This window comes from Dipodomys ordii, unplaced genomic scaffold (assembly GCF_000151885.1).
Source record: "Dipodomys ordii isolate 6190 unplaced genomic scaffold, Dord_2.0 Scaffold247, whole genome shotgun sequence".
Classification (NCBI taxonomy): Eukaryota; Metazoa; Chordata; class Mammalia; order Rodentia; family Heteromyidae; genus Dipodomys; species Dipodomys ordii.
The window spans coordinates 576,198-601,218 of NW_012267463.1; the positions used below are offsets into that span (position 1 = coordinate 576,198).

The window sequence follows — 25,021 nt, forward strand, 5'->3', positions numbered from 1 at the left end:
GAGAAATGTTAAGGTTTTCAAAATTCGTTGACAGGGATCTCCCATTCAACCCAATAAGGTATATTTAAGTAAAGCAGGAAACCAAAGTAAAATATACTACAGACAATGCAACTGAAAATAAGGCCTTTGAATATGATTTCTGGGTAAAGTAACTAATCATGATACAGCTAGGTATACAGATTACAGAAAAGATAAAATACTTTGTTTCTTATTCAGAGACATGAATGCATATAACTTACAAATCAAATCAAATACATTAACATAGAAAATGCTCAAATAAATTCTCTTGTTCTATCAGGTTTAGGTTGCATGGCAGGTTTGACCAACTGCTATGTAGAAAAATGTATAACAGTTCTACCAACAGTCACAGGAAGAGAGAATAAACATGATCAGACTCATGTCTTGAGTCAAGTTATCATGCTCTACTATGTTTGATGATTACCTGATCAAGTACTCTTAACAGTCATCTGATTACATACTTTTTCATAGTAAGATATTTACATAACTGTTTTAGTTCTTAGTGGTTTAAAAAGCAACTTGCCAATATCTAACTATTAGCATCCGCCATATTTAGCTTTCAGAGTATACACTGGAGATGTAGCACAGGAAATTGGATAAAATAATTATTAGGATGAATCTGTTTTCATGTTGGAAGGCTGAATATTTTAGTGGATTGTTGTTAAGCAGCATTTCCCTATAACTTAAAAAAGAAGAACTCTAGGATATTGTCTACATTATTTTGACAACCAGATAAGGCAGCACTATAATACAAATGACGTTTCAACAACAGTAAGCAAATAAGAGCAGAAAACAACACAATGTGCTTTTGAACTCTAGGCCTGGGTGTTATCCCTGAGCTCTTCAGCTCAATGCTAGCACTCTACCACTTGAGCCACAGAGCCATTTCCAGTTTTCTGGTAGTTAAATGGAGGTAAGAGTCTCATGGACTTTCCTGCCCTGGCTGGCTTTCAACCAAGATCCTCAGATCTCAGCCTCCTGAATAGCATGAGCCATTGGCACCTGGCTATAGAAGCGGTATTTTGCTGTGGTCTGACTACATTGCAGAGCTGTATTCTCCCTTCTCACTTGTCTCCATGTCTGCTAAAACAGTTGTTAAGCACATTGTAGAAAAGGACATTTTAAGTCTTCCTTAATGAAAAGCAAGATTCACTCTTCTCAAAAAACCTGGCCTTCAAACTGGACTTACCTTTGCAATGATTTTCATCCCAAGGATATGCGCAGTTCTGAACACCATTGCACACTAAGGAATTGTTGATGCACATGTTGCTATGGCAGAAAAAAGTGCTGCCTGTGCAAGGAGCTGTAGGAAAATGAAAAACTATACTGTTGAGAACAGAGACACACAGATGACAAATCCATCCTGATTTATTTTATGTGTGACTTTAAATAAGAGCATTTTGTTTTTACCTCTAAAGCTTATGAACACATTCTTCTACAAAATCAAGAAGACAAGATCTTTGATGCTGGCTCACACAAAGTTCTTTTTTGTTTTTTTTTTTCAGTAGTAGTGTGGTTTGAACTCAGGGATTCAATCTTTCCAAGTAGGTGTTCTATAACTGAGTCATGTCTCTGGCTTCAGACAAACTTTTCTATGCTAGTTACCAAATACGACGACGATATTAATGTGTTTCTTATAGTTAATGGAGATTCTTTATAGTTTGGACAATCTTTCAAGACTTTAAAGATAATATTGTTTGGTGCCAGTGGCTCACACCTGTAATCATATCTATTGAGAAGGTTAAGACATGGAAGACCAGGGGTTAAAGTCAGATTGGGCAGAAAAGTCTACAAGGCTCCATCTCCAAGATAACAAGCAGAAGCTGGGCTGAAAGTGTGGCTCAAGTGGTATAACATTTGCTTAGTACGAAAGCCAAGTGAACATCAAGCCCATGAGTTCAAGGCCTGGAACCAGGAAAACAAAAACAACCCCACCCCCTAAAAAACACCAAAAAAATTGACATTGTATTGATATAATTTAAAGAGTTAAAAAAAATAAAGGGATAGGTTCGGAGGCTAAACAAGCTCTCACAAAGAAAGCAGTTTTAGTGTTCCAGTGAACAGTGCTAGGCTAGAAAATCACACCAAGTGTGCTATCACAGTACAGAGAGTTTGGCCAGAGAGGGAAAATCGATGCAAGGAGACAGATCTGGGCACTTGCTGGTAGCCATGACTGTGGTGGCTGTGGTGATGGCTGTAGCAGTCATACCTACAGAGAGAGTCTCGGACAAAGGCGCCAGACGTGGTAGGTGAGTGAATTCTATTCAACAAGAACTGACAAGGAACAGACATCTTCAAACTGCAGATCGCAGACCAGAGACAGCCCAGGAACCAAGACTCTGGTCTGGCATGAGTAGAACCCTGACATCCTCACTCCTTCTCAGGGAGCAGAGGAAGGAAGGTTGCCCCTCCCCTACCACTGGAGACCTCCATCTTTGATACTGACAAAGGCCTGGCTGAGCAGCTAGCTCCAACTCAGGCCTTGGAAGAAAACAAAAGAGTTATTTAGCAGGTCACAAAAACCTGACCTGACCTGCCTGGCTCAGCTCCACCCAGGGGAAAATCACCCGCCCAGGTAGAGGAAGCTCTACCACATAGGAGTGACTTTCTCTACTGGGTAAACAGAGCCAGAGGCTGCCCCTCCCTACAGTAGCCTAGACAAACAACTGAAATTCAGTAAACATAAACCCCGAGAATGGCTCCAGGCTGGGCTCTGTGTCTCAGGAGCTAGCTACTCATAGAAAAGCTACTGTTTGCTGAAAGGTCTCAACTCTACCCAGAACCTAGCCTTATCATACCATCTCCAAACTAGAGGAAACAGTCATCTCCTTCCCACTGAACTAGCCTGGGAGGAGAATCACAACATCCTGGGTAATGCAGAGCATTTTTCTGCCTGCTCAAACAAACTGACTTAAGAAACCAATCAAGCCACAGGAAAACCAAACACCTCAAGCAGACCAGAAACTCAAACCAAGAGACTGGTTACATACCCAGGGGAGATATATTTCATCCCATTCCCCTCCTTTCCCCACCCCCCCAAAAAAAAATTAAAGAACTTTTTTGTACCTTTTAAAAAATTCTTATTTAAATGTTTCCTATTAATCTTTTTTTCTCTCATAATTTTTATTTTAAGTGTACATGTATGTGTGTGCTTTTTAAAAAATCTCTTTTGCCCTTTTGGTCTTTTTGTTTATTCTTTTCATTTTTTTCTCTTTCTTTCTTGCATGACTTAATTGCTGTTTTGCTCATCCCCAGATATATACCCATTGTCGATTATTAGACCTCATCCCCCATTGTGCACATACTTAATCCAGAAATTTATTACTCAACTCACAACCTCTTAGGCTTAACTTCTTTAATAGCAGCATTATCTCTTTATAGCTATATAATTTTCAAGTAAGTGACTTTAAGAATTTTTATTTTTTATTTTTTCATGTCTCCTTTCTATCCCTCCCCTCTTGTCATCCTATCCTCTTCTCTCAATATCATTTTTTAAACTTATATAATTTTTTAAAAATTTTTATTTATTTTTATTGTGAAAATACTGTACAGAGGGGTTACAACAAGCACTGTAGCCATATAATTTTTAAGTGTTTCACTTTTTAAATTTAAATTTTTGTTTTTCCGTTTTTTTCTTTTTCTTTTTTTTTTAAATCTCTCTCCTATCATTCTGTCCAATCCATTTCCCTCTGAGAGATTAGGATTTGGTTAAATTCACTCTCCTTTTACCTTTTCACATCCCTCTAATCCTATTTTTCCCCACATTTCTCCCTAAACCTAGTAATTTCTGGTTTGCCAAATTCTTCTTTGCTGCTCTTAGCCCATTAATCCATAGTTGTTTGATGTTGAATAGATTGTATCTTTTGAACTAGATTGTATCTGCAGCCATTTTGACAGTGCAACTCCAGAACTCTGGTTGATTCTTGCCTTAAAATAGTGTTCTAGCACAAAATTCATGTTACTTTCATACCAAATGAGCAGAACAAGCCGGAAAAACACAAGAAAAATGGCAAGTCCGGGTTTCTCAACTCCCACTCAGGATAATCAGGTGACAGAACAGTTAATGAATAATCTAGAGGAGAGTTCCCAAAAAGCTCTACAAACACTACTGGTAAACATAGTGAATGAAAAGATTGAAAACCTGCAAAGGACTCAGTGTGAGTGTGATAGGGAGCGAGAGGAGGCAAACCAAAGATTAATACAGAAATCTCGTGAGCATGAGGAAGCTACACAAAGATTAATACAGGAATTGTGTGAGCAGGTTGAGAACAGTCAAGGAGAAATAAAAGAATTGCGTGAGCAGGCAGAGAACAGTCAAAGAGAAAGACAGGAATTGCATGACCTGGCTGAGAACAGTTAAAGAGAAAAGCAGGAATGGCATGAGCAGGCATGAACAGTCAAAGAGAACTACAGGAATTGCATGAACATGAGGAAGCTAATCAGAAAGTATTACAGGAATTGCGAGATCGGGATGAGAATAGACAAAAATCAATAGAGGCATTCACGGAATCGGTAAACAGACAGCTGAATGAATTCAGGGAGACCACAAAGGGAATGCTGAATGGAGACCGACAGAAGGAATGGGAATCCAAGGAAACCATAACCAATCAACTAAGTGATTTGAGAATAAACACTGAACACCAAATTAAGGAAGTAAAGAAGTTCATACAAGATCTAAAACAAAGCTCCAACAAAGAATTGGAAGCCATCAAAACCAACAAATTAGGAGGAAAAGAAATAAAAACAAAGTAACAAACTTGACAGTAGGTTAGACCATGCAGAAGATCAAATCTCAGGATTGAAGACAGTCTAGATATTATAGAGAAAGAACATACAACCATGGCAAAAACTCAATAGAGAAACTACAGATCTAAACAACTGCATAGATCAACTAGATTTCACAGACATCTACCGAATATTTCACCCAGCAGCATCATTACACATTTTTCTCAGCAGCACATGGAATATTTTCCAGAAATGACCACATTTTAGGTCACAAGAAAAATCCAAGAAATATGATAGATCTATTCAACATTTGGGAGACACCATCAGAAGGCCTAATCTGAGGATAATGGGTGTAGAGGAGCACCTAGAGACAGAAGTTAATGGTCTAGGAAATTTGTTTAACAGGATTCTAGCAGAGAACTTCCCAAACATGCAAAAAGATAGGCCTATTCAGATACAAGAAGTTTTTAGAACCCCAAATAAACCAGACCAGAACAGGACATCCCACATCATATTATAATCCTCACAGGATCAATTCAGAACAACAAGGAAAAGATCCTTAAAGCTGTCAAGGAGAAAAGATCAATCACCTATAAAAGGAAACCAATTAGAATCACCTCAGATTTCTCAGCAGAGACAATTAAAGTAAGAAGAGCCTGGAATAATGTATGCCAAGCCCTAAAGACAAACAACTATCAACCAAGAATACTGTACCCAGCTAAACTCTCCTTCATAACTGAAGGTCAAATAAAAACATTCCATAGCAAAGAAAAACTGAAACAATATATCTCCACCAAACCTGCCTTACAAAAGATACTTAAAGATGTCCTACACATAGAAAACCAACAAGACCACAATAAAGGCCAAGAAACCACACCCAAACTGAGAATCCAAGACCCATAGGAAGAACCCATTTGCCGGAGCCCCCAAGAAGGTGGATAACATGGTAGGAACTACCAAACACCTCTGTCCTAACTCTCAAGGTTAATGGACTTAACTGTCCAATTAAGCGACAGACTGTCTATGGATTAAAAAGCAAGATCCTTCTATCTGCTGCCTTCAGGAGTCTCACCTTGTCCATAAAAACAAACATATTTTGAAAGTGAAAGGCTGGAACAAAGTCTACCAAGCAACCAGCCCCCATAAACAGGCAGGAGTTGCAATCCTAATATCAGATAAAATAGACTTCAAATTAAAATTAGTGAGAAGAGATAAAGACGGTAGCTACATACTAATTAAGGGATCTCTCCTTCAGGAGGATATTACAATTCTAAATATCTATTCACCAACCAACAGAGCACCCAAATTTATCCAAGAAACACTTTTCCCTCAAATCCCACATAGATCCACAGACATTAATTTTTGGGGACATTAACACACCACTATCCCCACTAGATAGGTCAACATGGCAAAAACTCAATAGAGAAACCGCAGATCTAAACAACTGCATAGATCAACTAGATTTCACAGACATCTACCAAATATTTCACCCAGCAGCATCATACACATTTTTCTCAGCAGCACATGGAATATTTTCCAGAAATGACCACATTTTAGGTCATGAAGCAAACTTGTCCAAATTCAGAAACATTGAAGTTATACCTTGCATTCTCTCAGACCACACGGGAATAAAATTAGAACTCAAAACCATAAGCCACCAAAGAAAGTCCTGTAACACATGGAGGCTGAACAACACACTGTTGAATCACCAGTGGGTCATGGAAGAGATTAGAAAGAAAATTCAAATATTCACGATACTCAACAAAAATGAATACAAAAATTACCAGCTCCTCTGGGACACAGCAAAGGCAGTACTCAGAGGCAAGTTTATAGCTCTGAGTTCCTACATAAACAAATTGGAAAGATCTGAAAATAACAATTTAATGAGACATCTAAACTTCCTTGAAAAAGAACAGCAAGATAAACCCCAGCTCAGTAGATGGAAATAATTAAATCAGAATTAACAAATTAGAATAAAAAAAACAGAAAGAATCAACAAAACAAAGAGTTGGTTCTTTGAAAAAATTAACAAAATTGACAGACCCTTAGCAAATTTTATCACAAAAAGAAGAGAACACACCCAAATAACTAAACTCAGAGATGAGAATGGAAACATTGCCACAGAAACAACCAAGATTCAGAACATTGTAAGGAAATAATTCTCAAACTTTTATCCCAGTAAGTTTGAGAACCTGGCAGAAATGGACCTTTTCCTAGCAAATATTGACATGGCAAAACTAAACCAAGATGAGTTAAATCATCTTAACAGGCATTGAAATAGAAACAGCAATAAGAGATCTCTCATCTAAGAAAAGTCCAGGACCAGATGGTTTTACAGCAGAATTCTACAAGGCCTTCAAAGCAGAGCTCACACCAATACTCCTCCAACTATTCAATGAAATTGAAAGAGAAAGTTCACTACTGAATTCACTCTATGAAGCCATCATAACCATCATCCCCAAACCAGGCAGGGACTCATCATAGAGAACTATAAACCCATTTCTTTGATGAACATTGATGTAAAACTTCTCAACAAAATTTTGGCCAACTGACTTCAACAATTCATCCAAAAACAATCATACACCATGACCAAACAGGATTCATTTCAGGGATGCAAATCTGGTTCAATATACGCAAATCAATTAATATAATTCATCGCATCAACAGGAGCAAGGATAAGAACCACATGGTTATCTCAATAAATGCAGAAAAAGCACTTGACAAGATCCAACACTCCTTTATGATGATGGTTCTGGAAAAATTAGTAATCCATGGGACATTCCTCAATACACTAAAGGCTATATATGACAAACCTACAGCCAACATTATACTTAATGGTGAAAAACTAAAGCCATTTCCTCTTAACTCAGGAATGAGACAAAGATGTCCACTCTCTCCACTTCTCTTCAATTTAGTATTAGAATGCCTAGCTACAGCAATAAGACAAGATGCAAACATAAAAGGGATCCAAATAGGGAAAGATGAAGTAAAACTCTCCCTCTTTGCAGATGACATGAACTTGTATTTAAAGAATCCCATGGACTCCACTCCCAAATTACTGGTGCTGATTCAAAACTTTGGCAAAGTAGCAGGGTATAAAATTAACCCTCAAAAATCAATGGCTTTTCTGTATGCCAACAATGAGAAAAGCGTGGCAGAAATCAGGAAAGCAAATCCTTTTGTCATAGTCCCACAAAAAATAAAATATCTAGGAATTACCTTAACCAAAGATGTGAAGGACCTCTATGATGAAAACTTTAAAAATTTGAAAAAGGAACTCAAAACTGAACTAAGAAAGTGGCAAAAATTCCCATGTTCCTGGATTGGACGGATCAACATCGTGAAAATGGCAATACTTCCGAAGGCTATCTACAAATTCAGTGCGATACCTATGAATATTCCAACCTCATTCTTCAAGAAAATATAAGAAGCAATCCAAAAATTCATTGGGAATAATAAAAGACCCCGAATAGCAAAAACGATCCTTAACAGAAAGAACAGTGCTGGAGGAATATCAATACCAAATTTCAAACTATACTACAAAGCCATAGTAATTAAAACAGCTTGATAGACCTCAGGACCAATGGAATAGAATTGAAAACCCATAAATGAACCCACAGACCTATAGCCATCTAATCTTCAATAAGCGAGCTCAAAATAGAATGGAAGGAAGACAGACTCTTCAGTAAATGGTTCTGGCAAGACTGGTTAATCACCTGTAGAAAACTAAAGCTAGGTCCTTATATATCACTCTGCACCAGAATCAACTCCAAATGCATCAAAGACCTCGGAGTCAAAGCAGACACTCTGAAAACATTACAGGAAGGAATAGGAGAAAGCCTAGGTTTCCTTGGCACAGGCCGAAATTTTCTTAATAGAGACCCAGATACACAACAAATTAAAGAAAGGTTGGACAAATGGGACTGCATGAAACTGCAGAGCTTCTGCATGGCAAAGGACGTAACTAACAAGATCAATGGAAAGCCAACAGATTGGAGAAGATCTTTATTAGCCATACAATGGACAAGGGTCTCATATGTAAAATATACCTGCAACTCAAAAAATTAAATCCTCCAACAACAAACCCTCAAAGAAACAACTGCCCAATAAATAAGTGGGCTAAAGACTTAAAGAGAAACTTCTCTGAAGAGGAAAGAAGGATGGCCAATAGACACATGAAGAAATGCTCAACCTCCCTAGCCAGAAAAGAAATGCAAATCAAAACAACATTGAGATACTACCTCACCCCAGTTAGAAGTCTAATAACAACAGATGCTGGAGGGGATGTGGACAGAAGGGAACCTTATTGCATTGTTGGTGGGAGTGTAAACTTGTTCAACCACTTTGGAAAGCAGTATGGAGGTTCCTCAAAAGACTCCACGTGGAGCTCCCCTATGATCCAGCAATCCCACTTTTGGGCATTTACCCAAATGATCACAAACAAGACCAGCACAACTATGTTTATTGCAGCATTATTACCACAGCTAATGTATGGAACCAACCCAGATGCCCATCAGTGGATGAATGGATCAAAAAATGTGGTATCTATACACAATGGAATTCTATGCCTCCATCAGAAAGAATGGCATTGCCCCATTTGTTAGGAAATGGAAAAACTTGGAAAAATTATATTAAGTGAAGTAAGGCAGGCCCAAAGAAACATAGGTCCCGTGGTTTCCCTTATTTTCAATAACTAGTATATGTCTGAGACAAGCAGAAATAGTCAGATAAGTTGATTTTAGGTGAAATGAACCCTAAGATAAGGATTCAAATGTTTTTTTCTTGCTTGCTATTGTTTCTAACATATTTATAAGCTATTTCGTTGTTGCTTTGTGTTTCCCTCCCCACGGTATAACCCCTGTTTGCACTGTATTTGATGTTGGTATTGTGTAGGGGAAGGAAAAAGAAATTGTTTAAATAGGGATACAGGTGGATCCACTGCAACAATGAGATGTACAAAACCTTATGTCGAAAAATGAACTTAACAACTTTGGGGGAGGGACGACAATGACGGGGGAGGGGGGAGGAGATGGGAAGGGATGGGAAGGGGAAACAAAGCTTGATAAGAAATTTACTCATTATCTTGACCATGTAATTGTAACCCCTCTGTATGGTATTTTCACAGTAAAAAATAAAGGGTATAAAAATATGTGGAATATAGGTCATGTCCTTTCTTTTTTCATTCCTCCTCCATCTTTCTTTTCTCCTTCCTTCCCTCCTACCTTCCCCTCTCATTCTTTCTCTACCTCCTCTTCCTTCCTTCCTTCTTCTTTCCCTCCCTCCCTTCCTTTTCTCTTTCCTGGGACTTGAACTCAGAGCCTGGGTACTATCTCTGAGCTTTAGTGTTCAAGGCTAACGCTCTACTTCTTGAGCTACAGTTTCATTTCTGGCTGTTTTTATTTATTTTTCTGGCACTTAATTAGAGATAAGTTTCTTACCCAGCCTGGCTTCAAACTGTGATCTTTAGATCTCAGCATCCTGAGTAGTTAGGATTACAGGGGTGAGCCACTAGCACCTGGCACAGACTGTAATTTTGAATTTTAGAAAATTTATGCTTTATCAACGAAGAAGAATAGAATATTGCCCTCTATTGAACTGACAGACTCAAAATATTTTCCAGATGTGTGTGTATATATATGTATATATATGTGTGTGTATATATATCTAAATCTATATCTATCTATCTATATATTTAAAGACTGTTTTCAAGAAGATAGAATTAAATTTTACTGGATTATTAAATAAGTGGGTTTTCCTACAAAATATCACCTTTCTCCTAATAAATATACAACCTTCCTCTTAATAATGTACCCATGCCTTCATCATTTTCCCTTCCTCAGTGAAGACACTGTTTAGGTTAAAAAATGCATTTTGGTATCATGTTTACATACCTTCTTGGTCTTTTTGTCAATTAACTCTGAATATACGCTGGAAAAAAAGAATTTATTGTGTCCTCAGAAAACTCTATGTATAATTTGATAGATGTAAGTCAAAAGAGAATAGCCCAATCTGCTTTACTATTAGATGCAAATATAATTTCTCCTTGAAACAGTCCCAAATAATGAGAAAACATGGAGCAGAAAACATTTGAAGTTATAAAGAGCCATCAAAGTGTAGTCACAATGTTCTAAGAAAGTCAAAGATCCACAGTAGCATTATTAATCACAGCTCTATAGCAGGTCATCAGTTGGTGGTTTGCCATTATTGACTGGGATTTGTTCATCCCTTGAGTTTAGGCATGCTTGTCTACATATGGCTTTCAATATTGGTTGAGTATTTAACTACTACAGTTCATTTATAAATAACCCTGAGTGATTTGTAGTCTAAAACAGGTAAGGACTGAACAACCTGGGAAACACTGATGTACAGCAGAAGTGGGAAAAACCAACCCAACTAGCATCAGTGCGAGTGTTTCTGTTATCAATCTATGCCTCCTTTAAATACCAGGCCTTCCTGGAATCACTTTCCTCTTTTTGCACTATTATCTTAGACTTTTGTTTCTAAGGTTTAGTGAGTTATCTGTATCTTCTTATTCTTAATCGAAGTTCAAAAAGTATATAATTAATTACTTGAACACTATTAACTTTTCAAAATAGTACTATTTAACTATAAAAATAAGTATTTCGAAGCTGGGTGGTGGTGGCTCATGCCTGTAATCCTAGCTACTCAGGAGGCTGAGATCTGAGGATCATGGTTCAAAGCCAGCCTAGACAAGAAAGTCTGTGAGACTCGTCTCTCCAATAAATCATTCAGAAAACCAGAAGTGGTGCAGTGGCTCAAATGGTAGAGCACTCATTTTGAGCTGAGGAGCTAAGGGACAGTGCCCAGGCCCAGAGTTCAAGCCCCATGACTGACCAAAAAAAAAAGTACTTTGAGTTTGTTCTTTTGGCTCAGTCCTATAATTCTAGCTGCTCAGGAGGCTGAAATCTGAGGACAAAGATTTAAAACCAACTTGGAGCCGGGCACTGGTAGTTCATGCCTATAATCAGGAGGCTGAGAGCTGCGGATCTCAGTTCAAAGCCAGCCCAGGCAGGAAAATCCATGAGACTCTTACCTCTATTAATCATTCAGAAAACCGGAAGTGGTGCAGTGGCTCAAGTGGTAGAGTGCTCGCCTTGAACTGAAGAACTGAGGGACAGTGCCCAGGCCCAGAGTTCAGGCCCCACAACTAACCAAAACAAACAAACAAACAAAAATAAAAAAAACCAGGTTGGGGGACTGAGAAGGTGGCTCAGTGGTAGAGCGCTTGCCTTGCATGCTTGAGGCCCTGGGTTCGATTCCTCAGTACCATATAAGCAAAAAGAAAAAAAGCCAGAAGTGGTGCTGTGGCTCAAGTGGTAGAGTGCTCGCCTTGAACTGAAGAACTGAGGGACAGTGCCCAGGCCCAGAGTTCAAGCCCCATGACTGACCAAAAAAAAAAGTACTTTGAGTTTGTTCTTTTGGCTCAGTCCTATAATTCTAGCTGCTCAGGAGGCTGAAATCTGAGGACAAAGATTTAAAACCAACTTGGAGCCGGGCACTGGTAGTTCATGCCTATAATCAGGAGGCTGAGAGCTGCGGATCTCAGTTCAAAGCCAGCCCAGGCAGGAAAATCCATGAGACTCTTACCTCTATTAATCATTCAGAAAACCGGAAGTGGTGCAGTGGCTCAAGTGGTAGAGCACTAGCCTTGAGCTGAAGAGCTGAGGGACAGTGCCCAGGCCCAGAGTTCAGGCCCCACAACTGGACCCCCAAAAAAACCAAAAACCCAGGTTGGGCCAAAAATTTTGAGAGATTCTCTTTCCAATTAACCAGAAAAGTAGCTGTTCAAGAGGTACAGCAATAGTCATAAGAAGCTGAATCTTTTTATTGTTGTGATTCTGGGACTTGAATCTAGGGCTTTGTCCTTGATAAGCTGGTGCAATATGGCTGAGGCATGCCTCTAGCTCTGTTTTTCACTCCCTCCCTAGGAAACAGTCTTGCTTCCTACTTGGATACCTGAGCTTCCACATACCTACTTTTAGTTATAGTCACTGGGATCACAAGACACATCATCACAGCTAGCTTCCCATCTCATGGAGATGGAGTCTTTTGGACTTTTCTTCTCAGGCTTGCCTGGTACCATGGTCCTTGAAATTTCAGTGCCACTCTCATATCTTTGGATGACAGGCACATGACACTGCTCTCAGCCAAGGGCTGAGGTACTCAAAGACATATTTGCCTGGGCTGGCCTTGAAACATAATCCTTCCATTCTCAGGCTCACAAGTAGTTGAGATAATAGCCTCTGGCATCCAGGAGATAAACTATTTTTTTTTTTGGTCAGTCATGGGGCTTGAACTCTGGCCTTGGGTGCTATCCCTCAGCTCTTCAGCTCAAGGCATGTGCTTTACCACTTGAGCCACAGTGTCACTTCTGTTTTTCTAGTGGTTTATGGGACATAAGAGTCTCATGGACTTTCCTGCCGGGGCTGACTTTGAACCATGATCCTTAGCTCTCAGCCTCCTGAGTAGCTAGGATTACAGGCATGAGTCACTGATACCTGGCTTGAGATAAACTATTTTTTTTAAATTTTTAATCTTTTTTTTGGGGGGGGTCCTGTCATGGGGCCTGAACTCTGGGCCTGGGTGCTGTCCCTCAGCTCTTCAGCTCAAGGCTAGCACTCTACCACTTGAGCCACAGCACCACTTCCGGCTTTTTTCTTTTTTTGCTTATGTGGTGCTGAGGAATCGAACCCAGGGCCTCATGCATGCAAGGCAAGCGCTCTACCACTGAGCCATCTTCCCAGCCCCGAGATAAACTATTTTTTAAGACAAAGCAAATGAGGCTGGAAACAGCACTGTGGCTCTTTAACTTTCTTACTTTCTTAGAATTTTATGTTACTACACTTCAATGGCTCATTATAACTTCAAATGTTTTCTGCTCCATGTTTCCTCATCAACTGAACAATAGAGGAAAAAAACCCTTAATTTTTATTATAGTGTGTGTGTGTGTGTGTGTGGTACTAGGGTTTGAATTCAGGGTATTGCACTGGCTAGCCAAGCCTTTTTTTGCTTTAGGTTATTTTTCTTGCCTGAGGTCAAACTTTTACCATAGTCTTCATACTTTTGCCTCCTGAATACCTGGAATAGTGGGCATGAATCACCACACTAGGCTTATTACAGATTCTTTATAATTGCTCTCCATATTATTTAAAACAATTTAAAAAACAGCACTGATATGATCAGATTTGCTTGGTAGAAATGTCTAATTTATAACTATAAACATATTTAATTTTATGGCTTCTCATTTGAGCAGTATAGCTGTTTAAAATAAGAATAAAGGTATTAGTTATTGATATGTAATGCTAACAAGCACTGCTTTGGTTCAAAACCATATTAAATAACTGAATAGTAAGTTTTTATGAGTAAAGGACAAATAACAAATATAGTACCCATTATAAACTGCTCTCTACTTCAGCGTCAAGACTTCATGTCCTGCCTTACAGGGAGAAGGGGAGGGTGGGATCTCTACATTCAATAATGCTGAACAATGGCTTTGTCCTTCAACTGAGCCTGCAATGTGACCTGTTTGCAATATGCCACTAAACACCACATATGGAATTACTCTAACAAAAATAGCTCTGCTGCCTTCACAGTTCTAGTCCTAGAAACAATTTTCCTAAAACTGTATCTTTCCTTAAGGAGTAAGATATGTATTAGTGCACATTGCCTGGGGAGAAGGTAAACAATATCTTGGTTGCCATTCTACATCATCCATCTTAGCAAAGTTGTACCATATTAGTCACAAACTCCATCTGATGCTAGGTTACATAAAGCCAATCACTTGTACAAAATTAGCCCATTTTAGAGACCCCTTAAGTACTGTTCTCAAGGGTAGTTGCATAACAATTGTAAATCATTAACAACAGACTAAGGAAAAAAAGTCAACAATCTGAATTAATGGTAAGTAAAAATGCATCCTCTTGAACTCTGAAGTGTGTTTATCAAATAGAGATCACCAGGCTGGCCTTTGTTTTATAAAATATTATGAAATCTCCTTATTTTGACTACATATTTTTTGGAGGGGCAATTTTCTTCTTGTTCTTGGGCTTTAGAACTAAGTTTGGACTATAGGATGAAATCTACTGTAGATTACAATTTAATCTTACATATGATTACTTAATACAAAGATACTCCATAATACAAAGAGGGAAAACCATCAGTAGATATGTATAGAAAATACCATAACAAAAACCCATTAGAAGAGAATTTCTTGTAACATTGAGACTAGTGTTGCCCAAAATAAGGCATGTTCCAAAAACTGTGAGCAAGTAAAAAGTGGAATTGTTTTACTGATATAATTAATTTAACAGACAAGAGTTGATCTGACAGGCCTGAGGCTACTTTTTGGAAGGTTGGCCCTTGGTTGATATCTGTGAATGTGGCTTTTCTCTACACCCTATCAAATAAAGGTAGTTCACTATGCTTACTTTTTGTATGAGCAATACTATTTATGCGAAACACCTGCTTTATTTCTGGCAGTAAGGGATTATGGTATATGAAAGGCAAAGTGCCTATGTGACTAGACTCTAATAAAAGTGTAGGTGCTGAGTCTCTAGGGCATTTCTCTGGCAGAAGCCTTGCATACATGCCATTGAATAAGCGGCACTCTCAGAGTGCCTCTCATGCCCCTCCTTGTGCTCTCTTGCACAAGGAAGCCTGTGCTGAGTTCCCTTGGCTGACAGTCTTTTCTCTTTGCTGATCTCATAGTGTATCCCTCTGTTCAACCAGTCTTAGCTATGAATACAAATATGTACTGGGTTTGGGGAGTTTGTCTGGCAAATCCCTTATCATGTGGGTGGTACTGAGGAGCCCTGAAACAGCATCCAAAATATTCCCATTGTACTATATAATTAATATGAAGTACCAAGGAAATACTTTACATTTTCTTTTCTTTCTTCTTCCCTCCCTCCCTTGCTCCATTCCTTTCTTCCCTGGGGCTTGAACTCAGGGCCTCACACTCTCAGCTGGCTTTTTCCTCAAGGGTTAGTACTCTACCAATGAGCCATGCTTTCAGTTCTGGCTTTTTGTTGGTTAGCTGGAGATAAGAGTGTTTCAGATTTGTCTGCCTGGGCTGGCTTGGAATGTGCATCCTCAGATCTTAGCTTCCTAAGTAACTATGATTATAAGCATGAGATACCAGTATCCAGCTACTTTACATTCTTTATGTCACATTAGAGTCTGAAATCTGGGATGTATTTTTACAATTACAGAAGAATCCATCAGCTTGTGGTCATGTTACAGGAGCTGAGTAGTGGTGTCTAATTAATGACAGTGTACTACATGGCACAGGTAGGTGTTGAAAGAAACCAAAGAGGAGAACAAGAAGGCAGAGTGTTCTACTTAGTGATGTCTGTACAAAGCACTGGGCTTTCGTTGTCTGAGATGCTGAAACAGCCTTCTTCTAGCTGGCTTTGTTTTTTAAGTTAAAATAGTTCTCAAATTAAAAATTAAAAAAAATTTAAGAACAAGCCAGGTCATATCTATAATCCAATATGCATCATCACAGTTTATCCATGGCAAATACCAGCACTGTTCTCTTGACACTTCTTTGGGGGTCCGGTCGTGGGGCCTTAAATTCTGGGCCTGAGTGCTGTCCCTCAGCTCTTCAGCTCAAGGTTAGTGCTCTACCACTTGAGCCACAGCACCACTTCCGGCTTTTTTCTTTTTGCTTATGTGGTGCTGAGGAATCGAACCCAGGGCCTTATGCATGCAAGGTAAGCGCTCTACCACTGAGCCACCTTCCCAGCCCATCTCTTGACACTTCTAACACCCTGTGGAAACTATGTCCAAACCAGCTGAGCACTTGTCCATTCTTATCTGCTCAGTTTTCACTTTCCAAATCAATCTGACTCAAAGTTGTTGTAGGTTTCTGACTCATTTGGCTTAAACTTAATTTTCTAGATTAGTCACCAAATCTTGATGATTCTGTCTCCTTAACTCTTCTCTCTCCTGTCAGTATTTAGTTTTGACCATAGTTTCCTACCTTGACTATGGAAATAACCTCTTAACTGGCCTCCACACCCCACCAAAGGCTTAGCTCTGCCAAGTCACTGTGTAATATACAACTCCTAGATACCTAGAAAATAAAGCCAACATTTAGCCTTTGCATTGAAGCTTCCATTCCTTTCCTGGCTCATTTCCCTCTGCTTTCTACCATTTCTTCTCAGGGTCCAAATGAGCTCTGCTTTGACACCATTGCTCATCTGTGCTTTGGTTTAGGATAGCAAACTCAGTTAACATTTCTTCTGAAATGTATCTATTCTCTAGGAACTGCACTCCAGAACCACTTACTCCAAAACTGGTGCTGTCTCCTGATGGATGACCTTTGTCACACTCAGTTCAATATTATTTGTATACAAGATACTTCATAGGATCATACAAGATCCTATAGGGCAGAGACTGTTTCATTCACTCTTATATCTTCATAGTACGTAACACAGTACCTTGTATGTTAAATGAGCAGAAGGCAGGTAGAAAGGCTGGTTTGACAAACTGGCCTCAAAATTCAACTGAATATCTGATGACTCAAAGTCCTTTTAATATTATAGATATAAAAACTCAGCTATAACACCATCTGTATATGGTCACATATAGTCAGGATTTTAATATAAAATAAATAGAAAAATATCTTGAGATTATACAGGAAAAAGTATTATTTTCAAATCTATCAAGAAAAACATCTGGTATCTTACTGCTACCTACATCTTTATACTTTCTGATTTGGAAGTTGTACAAATCAATACAGCTTACAAGTCAAAATACAAAAGCTAAATTTTTGTTTTGTTTGTGAGCACAAAAGATATACCACTGCTTTCTAGAATATATATCTTTGTGTTATAAACATTACACTTAGCTATAGCTGGGCAGAATGAATATGTTTTTAAATTATCTTTATATAGGTGATTAATGTGAGTAAAGGGAGCAGTCTGAGAGGCTAATTGGTCCTGCTCATATGGGTTGAAGATAAGGGCAATTTAAAATTAAGTAAAAGCCAGGGGAGATGGCACATGTTTATAATCCTAGCTAGTTGGGATGCAGAAATAGGAGGGTCATGGTTCAAGACCAGACTAGGAAAAAATTATCTTAAAAACAATTTGGATGATGGCGAATGCCTGTAATCCTAGCTACTACTTAGGAGCCACAAACAGGCAAAAATGGGAGATGCTAAAAACACAAAAAGCAGAAGGTTTAAAAGTGTGGCTCAAGTGAGAGAGCATGTGTGTAACAAGTGTAAAGCCCTGAGTACAATCCTTACTATTGGCCAAAATGAAAAGGCAGTCGTTTTTAAAGCTGATTTGAGTCAAAGATAATACAATATCCTTTGAACTTATGGACAAAACAAAATAAATATAAGTAAGTACTGAAATGTTGCTTGGATTTTTAGAAGGTAGAAGTACAAAGAAATATAGCAGAACCAAGTTTTCCTGGTGGGTTTTTCAGTAATAAGAGAAGATCACCTTAGAAATATAAAAACAAAAAAATCGGTCCTTGATCTTTACCTTTAGACTAAACAATTCCATTTGTAGGAGTCTGTCCTGATGATATACCTCCAACAATATGAAAGTATATACATTGGTCATAGCACTATTGTAATTGTAAAATACTGGCAATTGCCTATATGTCCATAAATAGGATGCTAAATAAAGATGCTACCTACAGTGTTCTTATTCTACAGCCATAATACTTAAGACCACTTCTATAAACTGACATGAAATGATATCCAATATATATTAGGGGAAAAATATCCAATATATGTTAGGTGAAAAAAAATACAAGTGCAAAAATATTCTGCTTCCTTCATGTAATAACAAAGGGGATATAAGAAAATATACTGTAATCCTAGCTACTTAGGAGGCTGAGATCTGAGGATCATGGTTCATAGCCAGCCTGGGCAGGAAAGTCGGTAAGACTCTTATCTCCAACAAACCACTAGAAAACTGGAAGTGGCACTGTGGCTCAAGCTGTAGAGCGCTTGCCTTGAGCAGAAGAGCACAGTTTGGAAAGTTCTCAGGCCAAGTTCAAGTCCTACAACCGACAAAAAAAAAAGCAAAAAAAAAAAAATATAAACATATATGCTCATTTATACAAAATCAGAATGGATTGGAATAGAATACAGAGAATAAGGGAAGGGCCTGACAGAGAGGAGGGAAGGGCCTGATACACAGGAGGAAACACTGCTTTTCAATTGCATCTCTCTGTGAAGCTCTCTGACAAGAGTCCTCTAAATGCCCCCCAAACAAAACCAATTTAAAGTAACTATGATATGGCATGAATACAAAACAAAATATAAAGTAGCAAATGACTAAGCATATCATATACCCACAAGAAAAGGAGAGAGAAAAACAATTAACCTAAGTAAGAGGAAAACAGTATTTTAACAGCCTAGCTGTTAAAAAGGCTGTCTACAAAAAAAGAACTATAGACAAAACAGTATGTTGGGGAAGTTCTCAGAGATAGTGGCCAATGATTTTGTAATGATGTACACATTAGAACTGAGGAAATAGACTGGATAATCAGAGTCAGGTTTCTCATAGTAAACAGAAATATGATTGGCCCCAGGGCTGCAGCAGGCTCAATAGGCTGTGGCTTGATTGCCCACTGGAGACAGGAAGGGGTAAATAAGGCTGGGCACTGAGAGAACATGGAAGGCAAACTTAGGAGGCACCCCCTGGCCAAAGCTTGGACAGGAATCCACAAAATGTTAGTATTCTAGAGTAATACTAGTACTACAGTATGATATAATAGGATAAAGAAGGCATTAATGGGCTGATATTGCTTAAAAACCACTGAATAAATCAAGGGAAAAGACTAGCTCTTCCTTGCAAAAGAATTCCAATTAATAAATGTAGCAGCAAACAACAGAAACTGAAGCACACCATCAGGTTGGCACAGTTAATAACTCTTGCAAGTTACAATCAGAAACTATCAATGGATGCTCAAATTAGTGGGTATAATGTTATGTGCAGAGCTTCAGAGGACAAAGATTGGAGAAAAGTGATTGATAGCAACCTTAATAAATTTATAGCAGTTAATATCAGGGCCAATAATATCCATATTTACATGACCCACCTGTCCTAATATTAGGCCCAGAGAAAGCACTGTGATATTCTGGAAGAAATCCATGTTTTCAAAGGAACCCACTTGAAGACATTAGACAAACTCAAATTGATGGACATTCTACCAAGTTGCTGAACAGAACTCCTCACATGGTCAACATCATCAATCACCAAGAAAGACTGAGTAGCTATCAGAGATGGAGGAGTCAAGAACACTTGACAACTGAAAATACTGTAAAGTAAAAAACTAGATCCATAAAGGTATTAATGGTAAAAACCAGTGCTATCTAACTCTTCCCTCCAATTAATCACCCAAAAGCCAGAAGTGAAGCTGTGGCTCAATTGGTAGAGCACTACCCTTCAGCAAAAAAAAAAAAGCTTAAGAGACGACATCTAGGTTTCAAATTGAAGCCCCAGTGTATGTGTACATGTACACATGCACATGACCATGTGCCTGCACACTTGCATGCATATACACATACACACACACAATTGAGAGAAAGCTTATGTTTCTGTTTTCATTCACCTCTATCATTTATTTATACCTCGATAGGGAAGTTGTGCTACAAATTATATTAACATAGCCTTTCTTCATACCTGTCAGTCAAGAACAGGAAGCAAAAAATCAAATTCTATTCCTTCCTTTTCTCATGCTTGAGATCAGACCCTGAGCACTCTCCCTGAATTTTTTTTCCCCCTCAGGCTAGTGCTCTACCAATTGAACCATAGAACCATAGCTCCACTTCTGGATTTTTGATAGTTAACTGGAGATAAGGGTCTCATGGACTTTTCTGCCAGGGCTGGCTTCAAACCATGATCCTAGATCTCAGCCTCTTGAGTAGCTAGGATTACTAGCATGAGTCACCTGCCCTTGGTGAAGACACTCACTTCTACATGCTCAGTTTTTGTCAAAAGTGAGTGCACCGTGAATGAATGGAATTTCCTACAAGATCTCTAGGCTATAGGAATTGTGTACTTACGCTCTATAAAGGACGTGAAAAGCATTCGAAACCTGCTAAGCCGACTACCTTCGTCTGCCCACATACGGATAACCCCAACTCCTGTTTTGAGTGTTACATCATTGGCCACAGTACTGCAGAACTTGGCTTTCAGATTCTCAATGGCACTGCTCCCATCATAGACAGCAACAAAGTTTCTCTTGCATTCATTTGAGTGTTCCATTTGGTAGTCTAGGAACCTCAAATAAATCTGAAACATTGAAACAGAAAAACACTGCTTTTTAAAAATGGTTCATTAATTTAAATTTTTCTATTTCTATTATCTACAGGCAACACTGAATTATGACAGGAAAACAGAATAGATAAATGGCTGATATGTAAGTAGTTAAAGGATGTAAGCCTAGTGGAGCATTTCTTGTGTTAAAAATAGAAGCAAACCTTAAGGAATCTAAAAAGGGATTCAGCTTTCTGCCACGCGTTATCAACTGTCTGACAATTCCATCAGTATAAAGGCAATCTCATGGAAATGACTTAGAGGAAATGAGTCATTCCATTTTATTATTCTAACAATCAGTATGAATAACTGGTGAACTTCTTGTTTTTTGTTTCTGTACATTTTAAAGCCTAAATGTAATCAAAAGATATACACATGCCTTTTTTGTAGTCACAAATCAAAAAACCTTATCTCCTCTCTATCAGCATGGTTTACAAATCTCCTGTCATATTTATCCATTATTTGATTCTAGCACACTTTAGTTTTAATGTTCGAGTCCTTATGACACCTGCATTTCCAGATAGAAATTATATTGTCGAAGAAAACACAATTAGCATTTGGTTTATTAAACTTTTATAGGGAATTTGTTACTGAGTGCTATTACTTTAGGAAAGTACTGGAACTTGAACTCAGGTCCTCACACTTCCTTTGCTTGATTGCTCAATACTGGCATGATACTACTTGTGCCACACCTCCAACCCTACTTTTTGCTGGTGCTTTTGAAGCTTGTCCAGGGTTGTTCAGAGCAGGGATGTGAACCAAGGTTGATCTGACTGTGTCCTTCCCACTCCACAAGATGTTTACATATGCACATGCACACACACCTTTACTCTTTTGGCTTTAGTTGCTCATGTGTGAACAACTAAATAAAATAAAAAATAAAAATAAAAATTTAATGAGTAAATGTTTCTTGAACTAACTGCTTTCCTGAAAGTGGTATGCCACTCTTCATTTAAAGGGCTTTTTATTTTATTTAATAAAACATGTCACATACTTTTCCTCTGTAGATTACCTTGAAGGCATGAAGCTAAGAACAAAAACAAAATGTACTGCTCAAAATTTGACCAAGTAACTTTGGTATATTTGAAATGACTAGTTTGCCATTTCCGTAAGAATAGTAAACAATTATAATGAAATAGATGGCCTGTTCTGGAACTTCATAAAGTCTTCATGCATGCATTTTAATATAAAAACATATGGTTTCAGTGGGGTGTGGTGGTTCATGCCTATAATCCCAGCTATCTGGTAGCCCAAGGCAGGAAATTTGCAAGTTTGAAGACTATAGAGAACTTAGTGAGAATCTGGATTCAATTTCCATATGGGGGAGGAAAAGAAAAGGAATACATTTTCTTAACTATACCATCAGTTCTCTTTCTCTGTTACTTATATAACCAGCCCTCTCTTCATGGTCCTATGGTAGCAAGTCTCACATAACTGTCTCCTCTATTTGAGGAGAGGACCATATGCTAAATTATGTTCAAGATAATACTTGTCCCAATGGGGAACAAGTAGCTAGGTATGTTTGGGACCTGACTCAAGTGGCAGGCATTCAGCCTGCTCAGCACCAAGCTCTAAGTTCAAATCCCAGTACTACCAAAACCAAAACTGTGAATTGATAAAATTCAGTATAATCAAGACAATCTTAATATCTGAAGTAGTTACTTTCTGTATTTATTTTCATTACTGACACAGAGGGAGATTTCATTATTACATTTCTTTTTTTTAAAGACTTTTTTCTGGTGTTACCAGGGCTGCTTCTATTTTCTACAAAGAAATATGGCTGTGCTCAAGTCTACAGTAAATGCTTTACAAAGATAATTAAGGGCTAGGAATATTGCTCAGTGGTAGAGTGCTTGCCTAGCATGCATTATGAATCCCTGGGTTCAAATCCTCAGTGCCACACACACAGAAAAGACCAGAAGTGGTGCTGTGACTCAAGTGGTGGAGTGCTAGCCTTGAGCAAAAGAAGTTCAGGATAGCACCCAGGCCCTCAGTTCAAACCCAGGACTGGCAAAAAAAGGACATAACTTAAAAAATCTAATTAAACATGTATAAAGACTGCATACCTTTCAATTGTGAATGTAGTAAAATATCCAGGTAGGTGTGTGTAGGTGTGTGAAATTTCTCTTGCTCCAGAGGACATGAAGAGAGTACCCTCTACTAAGCACTCCTGGACTCTAACCTGATCCTGTATCTCTTAAAGATGTATATTCTTATATAGCTGAGGGTTTCTATATCATTTTCTTGAGGAATTTATAACACTAACTTTGTTACAATGCCTTCTCTGGTTGTCAGGGTATGTTTTGGAACTAACATGAGCTTGCTTTGACCTTCCTTTCACTTCTTAGAAGATACTGAACATGTTCTTTCTAGTGTTCCAAAGCTTGCCAGTGGAATCTGGTAGCACTGCAGCGTTTTCTGTTAGGTTTTTAACTATGACTCTAATTTTGTGATAAATATAGCATGATTCAGTTTCTGTATTCCCTGTAGGATATGTGTAGGCAGTGGGTAGCTTTTAAGGAATTTGTCCATTTTATCTAAGTCCTCTGATACTGGGGCACAGAACACTCTCTTCCTATCTCTTCCTTTGTGTGTTCCTATTGACAGTTAAACTCAGGACCTAAACTGTCACTTAGTTTTTTCACTCAAGGCTGGCATTCTACCAGTTCAGCCATACCCTCACTTTAGGCCTTTTGGTTTCATGGTCTTTCCTGCCCAAGCTGGCTTTAAATAGTGGTCCTCAGATCATGAGCTATTCAGCCTCCTGAGTAACTACAATTACAGGTGTGAGCCATGGTGCCTGGCTTCAATTTTCTTTTTAACAATACTAGAGTGATAGCCTCTCATTCCTGGTATTGGTAAGGGGTTTAGACTTACTCAAGAATTTAACATTAACAAAGCTCTATTACTTAAGTATCACTATCCTTTTGTCTAAAGAACTTTTTATCATTTCTCTTATAGCAGGTCTAAGGTAACAAATTTTGTCACTCTGCCTTCATCAGTGGATGACTTCATTGTGCCCTTATTCCTGGAAGTTTTGCCGGATATAAGATTCTGCGTTCATCATTTAAAAAAAATCTCCAGTATAATTGGCTATTTTTAGTTTTTATAATTTCTAAAGAAAACCCACAGTATTCAAATCATTGCTCCCTTATGCAAATAGCACTATTTTCTCTGGCAGATTTTAAGAACTTCATCTGATTTTGATGTGTGCAGTCTTTTTCTCCTCCCACCCCCGTTAGTGTTAACTGAACTTCTTAAATCTACACATTTATGTCTTTTACTAAACTTTATACTTTTTCCACAATTATTTCTTCAGATATCATTCTGTGCCAAGCTCTGTTTCTTTTACCTGGCAGGGCTTAAATGGTTAGGCCTTCTGACATCGTCTTATAGAGCTCTGAAACTCTGTCAAGTTATATTCAATTTTGTTTTGCATTTCAGATTGCATAATTTCCAATTTCATCTTTAAATTTCTATAATCTTTATTCTGATAGAAATTATATACCGTCAGGACTGGGAAGTTGGCTCAGTGGTAGAGTGCTTGCCTCGAATGAATGAGGCCCTGGGTTCGATTCCTCAGCACCACATAACCAGAAAAAGCTGGAAGTGGTGCTGTGGCTTAAGTGGTAGGGTGCTAGCCTTGAGGTGAAGAGCTGAGGGACAGTGCCTAGACCCAGAGTTCAAGCCCATGACCAACAAAAAGAAAAAAAGAAATTATATACTGTGAATTTTTTACTGTTTAATTGAAGTTTTGTGTACTTTCTGCCTGGGCTGGCTTGAAACTTTGGTTCTCCAGATCTCAGTTTCTTTCTAGGATTACAAGAATAAGGTATCAGCATTCTGGTTTTCTTTTTTATTGAGATAGAATCTCACTGTGAATCCAGTGTCCTCCAACTTGAAATGTTCCTATGTCAGCTTTCCAAGTAACTAGAATTTTAGGTTAGTGCCACTACACTACCCAGTTT

At 38.4% G+C, this 25,021-nt stretch overlaps 1 protein-coding gene across 1 annotated transcript in view; it reads right to left on the reverse strand.

The window, feature by feature from the left end:
• Positions 1-25,021, reverse strand: part of Neto2 (neuropilin (NRP) and tolloid (TLL)-like 2) — a 56,402-nt gene that overhangs the window by 1,380 nt on the left and 30,001 nt on the right. The window contains exons 7-8 of the mRNA XM_013036075.1: positions 20,801-21,029; positions 1,208-1,321 (exon numbers count right to left, since the gene is read on the reverse strand). Of these exons, the coding sequence (XP_012891529.1) occupies positions 1,208-1,321; positions 20,801-21,029 (343 nt within the window). The remainder of the gene's footprint in view (positions 1-1,207; positions 1,322-20,800; positions 21,030-25,021) is intronic.